Source organism: Castor canadensis, chromosome 15, assembly GCF_047511655.1.
Source record: "Castor canadensis chromosome 15, mCasCan1.hap1v2, whole genome shotgun sequence".
Lineage (NCBI taxonomy): Eukaryota > Metazoa > Chordata > Mammalia > Rodentia > Castoridae > Castor > Castor canadensis.
In genome coordinates this window covers 36148798-36159092 of record NC_133400.1, presented here as the reverse complement: position 1 = coordinate 36159092, position 10295 = coordinate 36148798, and the positions used below count along the sequence as shown (strand labels likewise).

Below are 10295 nucleotides of genomic sequence, written 5' to 3'. Positions count from 1 at the left end.
AAAAGAGCTGAGAAGTTCGTATCTGAAAGGCATTTTATTTTGGGGCTGGCTCTCAGACCCTGGCCCCATGAGGTAGATTTTCCTGATATAGGGGGATACACATTCTGATAAGCCTGGGTCCCAGAGTAACTGGGATAGATAACCACCTCAGTAGAGGCCATTTCTGTGGTGGCCAAGGAGCTCGGCATCATTCTCCACCAGGCACCTCCGCAAGTACCCTGGCTGGTCCTGGGGTAGTCCTGGAGGTGTCAGACAACTGGAAACCCTCTAAGGGGTTCACATCTTCTGGGGGAGGAAATGGAGTATGATCAGGATTCAAGTCTTCCGTTACCTAATGGCTGATGTCGGGGGTAACCCAAGCCGGCAGTGCCCTGCACACACTGTGAAGTAGCTCTCCGCCCCCCAGCCTCCTCCAGCCCTTCTCCACAGCCTGGCTGACCTCTTAGGCTCTCGGGCCCATTTGTGGCACATGTGGGCCGAGAACTGGGGCCTTCAGGGGTATGGTGGGCAGTGTGAAGGCACTGGATCAGTGGAAAGAAACTTGTGTGCTCAACAGGAGCTGCTCCCCTCCCTCCTTTCTCCTTCCCCTTCCAAAATTGTCCCCAGATGTCATTACAGCCAGTTTCTGCTAGAAGTCGGAGGGAAACAATGCCTGGCTCAGTCAAGGCTGGTGCTGAGATGAGCTGCACAGGGTCCTCAGACTTCCCTTGCCCAAGGCTCCCCACTCTGTGACCAACCATGGCAGGGTCTTCCATTTGAAAGTCACAAGGTTGTATGAGGCCTGCAGGACCCTTAGGGAGCCATGTGTACTCTAAAGATGACAGGCCTTCACCTTCTTAATGGTGGGATGTCAACATTGGGAGGGACTCTCCTGAGGACCAATCCACTGCTGGTTGCAACAAGTCTTAGCAGGGTGGTTGTTTTCAACTCGGCACAATGGGATCACTGGGGATTGATAAAATATGAGTGTCAGAAGTTCTGACTGCATGAGGCTGTGGTGTGGCCTGGGCTCGAATACTGGAAAAGCTCTCTTCCAAATGACTAACCTACAGCCGGAACTAAAAGTCACCAGCTCTGGGAGCAGCAGCATCCCTTCCAGATGAGGAAACTGTGTCCTTGAGGCCTTCTCAAGGTCACACAGCACTGTCCCTTGTGGTGTCTGTTCCAGCTTTTGGTCAGAGGAATCAGAGGGGCTGAGAAAGCAGAGGCATCCAGAGGGGTGGTGGATGTTTGGGAATTCAGTCATACCACCACTTCTTACCAACTGGGCCTAATTTCCCTACCACTCAACAAGAGTAAGTGTGGGTGCCCAGCCCTTCTCAGAGGCCCTGTGGATGGGGAACTCACATGAGCAAAAGCCAGCTGCAGGAGGCCTTCTCTTTCCTGCTGCCTTTTTTGGTGACTGAAATCTTAGAATGATCCAGGAGCCAGACAGGCAGGCAGACAGGCGCATTCTTTTCCAGGAGGCCACTGCTGGGAGAAGGGAGGGGTCAAGTAGAGCTTGCCCAGGCCTGACCTTAGGCTGGGTTTCAGGCTGTAGCCAAGCAGGGCTCCCTGGGGACTTGAGAGTAGTTAAGGAAAGCCCCAAAGGCTAGTCTGTGGTTTAGAGTCCTGTGACTTGGGATGATACCAAGTAGGAGGTTGGGGGGAGCGTGTTTCCAGCTCCCTTGGGCTTCCACCCCTACCCCTGGCTGTGGGATTTTTGCAGTTTCTGGACAATCCTTCTTTGTCCAGCCTGTGTCCCCAGCAAATGTTCCTGGCTTCACAGGTGTCAAGAGGACGGCAACCTGAACTGTTGGGGGAAATGGCTGCTTTCAGTTTTCTCAAACCAGCAAGGGCCACTTTCCTGAACTGTGTGTGTGCCTGAATAAGGCAGAAGGTGGGTTGATGCATACTGACAAAAGCTTCTCAGCACTGATCAACTTTTTCCTTGCGAAAATACAATTGGTCTCCTCCTACCACGGCAACAGGGCTGGGGGTGGCCCACTATGAAATGTCCTTCCTTCCCACAACCTCCCCCTGCCAGCAGACTGTGGGGAGGACTTCATTCTTTCCACAGGGTGGGGAAGGGTTCACATGTCACCCCTGAGGGAGCTTGGCCTTGTGGGGAGGTAGAAGAGCCCTTCAGAATTCAAACTCTGAACCTTGAGAATTAGGCATCTGTACCTGGGTTTCCTCCTCCACAAAATGGACCTAACAGCCCCACTCAGGATGAAGGAAGGCTCAGCATTCCCAGCTCTCTGCAGCTCCTCCTACTGCCCTCGCTCTGATGATGACAAGCTGCAGTATAAGGAGTAAAGACTCCTCTGGGTCACTGCTGGACGTCCTGCAGAGGTCGAGGCTCTAAAAAAGGTGTAGGCACTAACATAGATGTTTTCATCCAGGTCCACTCCTGGTAGCTGGTCAGGACAGAGGAGCACATTCAGACCCTGCAGCATGAGACTTGTCTCCAGGCTTTTGTCAGTGCAGATGTGAAGTGGCCTGTATAGTAGCGAGTCACTGATGAGCTGGTTTGGACATTGGTTTAGGTGCCTCGTGGATATTGTTAACACACTTATTCTTCATGGCAGCCTTGAAGCAGAAGGCATTATTTCATGCTTACTTTTTAGATGGGAAAACTGACGTGTAAGGGAAGGTCAAACTCCAAATAACCAGGTGTACCAACCTAGGGAACTAAGTGAAGAATGTCACAAAAGGGAACAGAAAGCACAGCCTGGAGAGGTAGCAGATGGCAAGGAGAAGGGGCAGCAGGAAGCAGCCTTCACATGGTGGGGCAAAGCTCTCTTCTGAGAGCCTGGAACTCAGAGACTGCTGGGCTCTGAACACTACTGCCTGGGGGGGCCACCCCTACAGCACTGTTTGCACAAGCCTTTGGGACCTTTCTAAACAGAAACATCAATCTGCAAGTCTTTGCTAAGGACAGCGCCATTTCACTCAAGGTCGACTTGGGGTCTGGGGACAGAAGTACAATTTGTAGGCTCCAGCAAGGCTAACATGTGAGAAAGTGGACATGGTGACATCTGAGAAGGTAGCCAGCTTCTCACATGCCAGAAAACGGGGGAAAATATGCAGGACTGACTCTGGCTTGGGCCAGGCTTCTGTCCTGGCTATGAAGTAAGGACCTAGTTGGCTGCACCTGTGTCAGGAGCCCATGTCTGGACCAGTCTGCCCAGGATGGGATGTGCTGGAGCCCTGAAAAGGGGAACTAGAACAACCAGGCAGATACCCCCTCCTCATCCCCAGGTCTACCACAGCAGGGTCCTGAAAACTTGATTTCCAAGGGTCTCCAGGACCTGCTGCAGATGCCGCAGTGAAGAAGGCACTGTCCTCCAGTTCACTTAAGCAGACATTTATTGAGCACCTATCAAGTGCAAAGCACTGTGCTAGGTGCAACAGGAAATACGGAGTGAGCACGGACGCCCTGCCCGAGAGGAGCTCACAGTCTAAAGCGAGGCAAGACACAGTACACAATTGGCTTCAGCAACACCAGCCAGAAGCAAGTCACAAAGTGCGGTGGAGCCACACAACACCACAGGGCTGCTTCTGGTCAAAGCATTGGGCAAGGGCACAAAGAGGACTCCGAGCTGGGCCTCTAAGGAGGGAAGCCATTTGGGAAAAGGGCATTTGTAGCAGAGAGGGGGTGCGTAGGTAGGCAGGAGCATACAGGTATATGTGGCTGGAGTGAACATGAACAGGGGGATACAAAGTGGACAATCAAGGATGGCCAGGAGATGACAGCTATGGAGTCTGACTGAAGACTGCATAAGAGGAAGAGAGTAACCAAAAATAGGCTCCTGGGAGATAAACCAGAGTAGCGTGGAGGACAGAAGGGAGGGGAGAGAACTGAAAGGTGGACCAATGTCATGGGGAGGATGTGAAAGTTGCTGGTAGGCAGTGGCAAGCAAAGGATGAGGACAGGTGCAGGGAATCTCACAGAGGGTGGGTGGGGAAGGAGCAAGGGACAACAGATGAAGGCTGTAGGTCTGGGGAGGGAGGACTCCACTGGTCTAGCAATGGTGGGGTTATGAAAGAATGGTGATCCTGAGGAGAGGGCAGAGCTTCTTGACTGTGGCCTGTGGACCCTGTGCCCAGGGGCCATCCAGGGAGCATGGAAACAGATCTTCAGACTTTACTCTAGAGCACTAAATGCACACATCAGGGAATGGGGCCCAGTAATCTACATTTGTAATGATAGCCACCATGAATCTGTTGAGCAAGAGTGTTAAGGGCTGACCTTTAGGATAAAGGAAGAAAATTGAAGGTCTAGAAGTGAAACATGGAGAGAATAAGGTGAATAGCATGGTTACTGAGTGCCCACACTAAAATTAAGGACCCAGAAGAGGTCACTGAATTTGGTAATCAGGTAGTGTGCAGTGACATTCTAGACTACTTGCCATGCAAGTGGGTGGAAGCCAAGTTTGCAAATGGATAAATGCAGAATGGGAAGCTGGGGGAAAGACTAGCAGCAGCAAATAGACAAGATTCTTAGGAAGAAATGAAGGTGAGCAGCATCACTGAACAAATTACAGATAGGAGATGAGAGATGGGCTCAGGAACACTGTGGGAAAGATGGGCAAGGACAAAACAGCACTGAGCAGAGTGCTCAGAAGGTGGAAGATCCCTAAAAGCAGGTGATATCTCTGAAGTGTGGGAGGTGGGCTGAGCTGGGTACCTGGTAGGGCAGAGAGCAGGCTGACAGCATCATGGGAGCCTGGCTTTCCACATGTAGATTCTGGAGTCCTCTTTCACGCTATACAAGCGACACTAGGCCTGAGTAGCTGACAACACAACCAAGCCTGAGATGATGCTGTGCCATCACCCAGGAGCTGAGATTCCTCTGTTTTCTTGACTGGCAGCCTCCAGGGTCTCAAACAAAGGCTACCTGATAGATGAAACAAATCTTCTACTCTCAAAGATGAGCTCCACTAGCTACCTGTCCTCTGACCTGGACAACCTCTATGAGAACTGGGCACCCTGTCTGTTGGGTAAGGATGACCTTCTCTGCCCCCACTAGCCACCTCACATAAAAGCCATGCCACACAGGAGGCAAAACCACACTGCACTTAAGCAGGGGAAGGGAGCCTTACTGCCAAAGTCATCCTGGAAATAGCTATGGATGGAGGTTGACCATCTACCTAGCAGCCACACAGCCTGGGAAGAGGGAACAGCGGAGAGCAGGTCATGAATTGCACTTAATGATTTGATAACTGGGGTTTTAAATGCCCAGATTAACTAAATGTGATAGATTTCAGAAAAGATTTTGAAGTATGGTTCATGTTATACCTTTCATATTATAACTTACAAAATAATTAATGCTTTATATTCTTCTCCCACTTTCTCTTCTTCCCTCCCATGTACAGAAAGGGGAAGGGACAGGTATTTCTCTCAGAAACAAGAATACAGAGACTTACAGAACTCAAAGGTCAAGTTCAAAATGCTTCTAGAACCTAGAAAACTTGTGGCCCCTTCAAGCTGGCCAGAAGGCTCAGCCCTGGCAATGTGGGTGAGACTCCTGTGTCTGTTCTCCGATTCAGAGAAGCAATAGACTGGCTGCTGGAATGAACATGAGCCAGGGAAGGAGTCCCTGTGAGGCAGCCAGTCTTCACATCTCTGCTGTGCTTGAGAGACAACCAGCTGTGAAACTGGGGCAGAGGGGGCTGTAATTGAAACACAGTTGGCTGGGTTGCCAACATATCCCAAAGTGACACCTGATAACCAGCTTTGCATTCAGATGCACCGTCAAGGCATCTGGGAGAAAACATGATTGAGTCAAGTACAAATCTGGCCATCTGAAGGGCCCTGTATTCATATCCCGAGTGATGCAGGCATCAAACGAAATCAAGAGGACATATGCCTGGCAGGAGCACTCTGGGGTGCCACCTTATCCCTGCACCATGAAGAACAAACAAGCACCAAGTCCTCAGCCGCTATTCTGGGGGCCGGGAGAGACATGATCCACAAGGCAGACATGAGACTGTGAGCAGCCTGGGGAGAGAACAGGCATAAAATACAAAGCCCTTTGAAAGTCTAGGTAAGAGTCAAGATGTTAAGAATTACCAGTAAAAGAATTTCACTGACACAGAATTTGAGCAACACTGAAAACAGACAATACTAAGAATTGGTTCTGAGGACTCACTGGAAAAGCTGCTTCAGAGACTACTAAAAAGACAAAACAGGAAAATAAATAGAGGGGCTCTGGGACCCCCCACAGAAGCTACTAATGCTATTTATTGGCTTGGGTCATTCTTGAGAATAGAAAACTTTTTTGGCAAAGCCATACAAACTGCACACCAGAGCATCTCCTATAGTTGTAGGGCATACAACAAAGGGGTGCTCCATTAAACTCACTCTGTGGCACAGCCTGAGGCTAAGGCGTGACTTCTGGAGTCAAATCTGACTGGATGCATGGAGGCCCCCGCCTGGTGAGTACACCACAGCACTGGGAGGGGAGTCTGGCCCTGTTTGGTGCTCTACCTGCAGGCATGTCTGGATAGTGAGCACTCGCGGCCTCAGTTCCTTCTGTAGGGTACAGCGAGAAGGATGGGACTCCATGAGCTCTAAAACTTCTACCCTGATCTTCTGCATCTAACTTTGCCCTCGTCATTAACAACAGCTAGGCACAAAGCGCCATCTAGTGGTTCCACTTGTCCACTCTCAAATGGCCCAAACAAAAGACCTCACAGGAACAAACCAGCCCCAACTCCAGGGGAGGGCAGAGGCAGGAGGGGTGCACACTTCGGTACACTTCCTGTTAGTGGACAGGACATATTCATCTCAAGAAAATATACTTTAAGAGGTCCTGCTTTCCTTAAGAAAGCAACTCTTTTTTTTTTTTTATTTAGAAAGACTAACCATATCCATTTGTCAATATCTTCAGCTTTAAGGAAAATAGTTTAAAAAACATAAAAATGTAAATACACTCAAGAGTAACTGCTATTAAACAGTTCTGAACAGGCAGAAAATGTAGACTTTTCTTTTACAGAAAATGTTAAATCTGTAATAGCAGCATAATTTATATATAGAAAAAAGCTGGCTTTGAAAACCCAGATTTTTGTATACACAAAACATCTTTTTTTCTTTTCTCTGTACAATACAACAACGTTTACACTGGAAAGAGGATTCTTCACATTATGGTACTTCCCACTGCAGACAGCCATCAGTTCGAGTGTGAGCATGGGCCCTGAGCTCAAGCTTCCCAATGCAATCTTTAGTCCAACACCATGGCAGAGAGGGCATTCAGATCTTTCATGTACGGATGGGCCGCCAAGATCTGGTCAATTTTCAGTCTCTGCTCAGAGTCAGGGAAGATCTTCAGCAGGGCCTCCCTCAGCTCGCTGGTTTCGGCAGAAGACCTTTGTGCTGGCATGGGCATATTCTGTTGCATACTGGGAAGGTTTGGCAGGAGGGGGAAGTGGGACTGCTGAGAGAGCCAGGGGCTGGAAGGAGCTCCCTGAATCCGGGGCGGAGGCTGGTGGCTAGTGCTGGCTGCCTGGGTTCCAGGGACCCTGAAGCTGGGGTCAAACACATTGGGCAGGGCATTAAGCAGCGGCTGCATGTCTCTGTGGGTGAAGGGAATGGAGTCTTGGTAAGCTGGGTTATGAGATAAATGAGAAACCCCTTTAAACCATGTGCTGTTTATTTGGAGGCTGAAGATGCTGCTCCCTGGCAAGATGCCAGACTGTTGTGGCACTGTGGGGTTTCACTGACACCATCTTTAGATGAGTCAGGACAGGGAACAAGCTTCTCCTGAGCTGGCACTCCCCTCCCAGGTCTGCTGCCTGAGGACTGACTCCATTCACCTGTTCTGGCTCTAAAGCAGGGTGTGCATTTTTAAAAGCCATGGATCACAGCATTCTACTCTTCTGGAGATTCTGACTGTGGGTAGGACCAACAGTTAGACAAAAGGAGCCCCTTCTGTCTGCATGGACCTGCCCACCCCCAACAGGTTCACGGAATGAAAATGAAGAAAGATATTCATACATATATAATGAACCTAAGTGGTATTCACTAATAAATGACTATTAGCTTAGGAAATCTGCCACCCTCAAAACCACTTGGCTTCCCATCCTCTCCTAGGACTAAAATGAAAAGACCCACAAATGAATACTGGCCTTCTGGAGGTGTGTGCCACATACATTGCGAATTGCTGTATTTAAGGCTTCAAAAAAAAATTAAATGCCATTTTTAGTCTCCAAGGACAGCACAAGAACTTAAATACACTTTTAAATGTAAGATAATCGAAAGAAATACCTAAGAATGACCTCCTTCCGAAGAAATTCTTCTAATCTAGGTCCACTTCTTCCTAAAGGATCATCAGGAACCATAAATATGTCGCCCACAAATGTATACTGAAGTAGTCTACAACACAGAGAAAAACTGGAAATGCATCCATACGCAAACCAACTGAAAATAACCTTTTAAAAAGGAAAACGATATAATAATATGAAGAAAGAAATTCTGAAGTCAGTGGAGGAGTATTTATATCAAGCATGGGATGGGGCTAGGTGGACTCCTCAGTTAGAAGAGCACCTGTCTGGCACACTTGAGGCCCTGGGTTCAATCTGTAACACCACACAAAGAAAGAAAGAAAACTCTAGCTTTTTTATATTTGCTTTTTAAATTTGTCTTCATTGTTCACATCTTGCTTTCTGTTTTGCTTTTACAAATTCTGAAAGCAGTGGGTTGGCTGGAGTCTAACTGCATTCAAAGACTGCATTAAGCTTAGACAAGAGTGTCAGTGAGCTCAGGGGCGTGTCTGAGAAGAACAGCTTGTAAACTGTGTCTAGCAAGTCAAAGACCAACTTTTAGGGTCAGTTACCACCAGAGTATGGGTCAAAATGCATGCTGGTTCTGTATCAGACAAGGATTAACTGTAAAACCTCAAAAGAGATAAATGTCTAGTCATAGTAGTTATACATTAGTTATACACGTTATACTGACTTAACGTATATTCAGCTCATGGTTTAACATTCGTGACATGTCCTAGGTCTACACCAGGCTCCTGCTTTCTGTGGTAAATAACCATTCAGGTGTTGCTTGTTAGTAAAGTCCTGGAAGCTGGTGCACTCACTGTTCCCCAGTTTTTAGCAGCTAGACACAATCATAGTATCATCATGAATAAAAAGGGAATGCTAATCAACTCTTAACTCTGTTATTCTAGATGACAACTAAACATGTTTTCAATACAGATAATGAACCATAACTTTAAAAAGCTCAGGAAAAGCATCAGATATTAAAAGTAGAAATATTGTTTGGGTACCCAAAAAGTAAACCTTTAGTCTTTTGGTCCTCCCCTCTTGCTGGAATCACAGTATTTCAGAGGGAGATCTCACTTGTCACTAAGTCCAGTCACGTGGGCACACACAGCAGGCCCACCCAGCCTATATATTGCATGAATAGCATAGTCTTTTGCAGGGCCAAGGTCCACAACAGACAGACAAAACGCAAATAAAAACAAATAATAAGCAGTAACAACAACAAAACTTCTCACCAAAGAAAAATCTTACCTTTTTGTAATAATTTCTCTCCAAGAGACTGATTCAGTTACAAATTCTCTGAAGTTATCATTTGTTACAATTATGCCACCAGTTTTGTCAGCTAAGTGCAGTAGAAACCTATGGTAATGTAAGAGAGTTTAAGTGATAGTTTCTTTTTTTTATTTTGATGGTACTGGGGTTTGAGCTCAGGGCTTTGTGCTTGCTAGACAGGTACTCTACCACTTGAACCATTCTACAGCCCTTAAAGCTAGATCAGTTGACCAGGTAAGTTTTGTTTGTTTGTTTGTTTTGGTGAGACTTGGGTTTGAACTCAGGGCTTCATGGTTGCAAAGCAGGCGCTCTACTGCTTGAGCCATACCTCCAGTTGCAAGAGAATTTAAAATGAGCAAATAGGCATCCCTGGCATAGAGAAGCTGTTTTCTTCCGATTTAGGAACAGATGACTGACTGACTGCTATTCTGCTTAGCCTAAATCATAGACTCACTGGAAGTTATGAAAGGATACCTGACGATGGAAAAAAGTAAGAATCGAATAGAGAAGAACCTGTGTCATTGCTGTAAGAAAATGCAAGAGCTGGGTGCTGGTGGCTCATGCTTGTAATCCTAGGTACTCAGGAGGCAGAGATCAAGAAGATCAAGTTCAAAGCCAGCCTAGGCAATAGTTCTGAGACCCTATCTCGAAAAAACCCATCACAAAAAAAGGGCTGGTTGAGTAGTTCAAGGTATAAACCCTGAATTCAAGTCCCAGTACTACCAAAAAAAAAAAAAAAGACAGAAAGAAAGAAAATAAAGGATATCC

At 47.4% G+C, this 10295-nt stretch overlaps 1 protein-coding gene across 10 annotated transcripts in view; it reads right to left on the bottom strand.

Annotated features, from left to right (window-relative positions):
* The window catches only part of N4bp1 (NEDD4 binding protein 1), a 62990-nt gene that overhangs the window by 24530 nt on the left and 28165 nt on the right, over positions 1-10295 (bottom strand). For 2 of the 10 annotated variants that reach the window (XM_020158419.2, XM_020158420.2), the window contains exons 5-6: positions 9507-9614; positions 8251-8358 (exon numbers count right to left, since the gene is read on the bottom strand). In XM_020158419.2, the coding sequence (XP_020014008.2) occupies positions 8251-8358; positions 9507-9614 (216 nt within the window). Of the gene's footprint in view, positions 283-1347; positions 1474-3333; positions 7560-8111; positions 8159-8250; positions 8359-9506; positions 9615-10295 lie in introns of those variants that run through there. The other 8 variants (XM_074056040.1, XM_074056039.1, XR_012441995.1 and 5 more) reach the window with 8 other exon arrangements.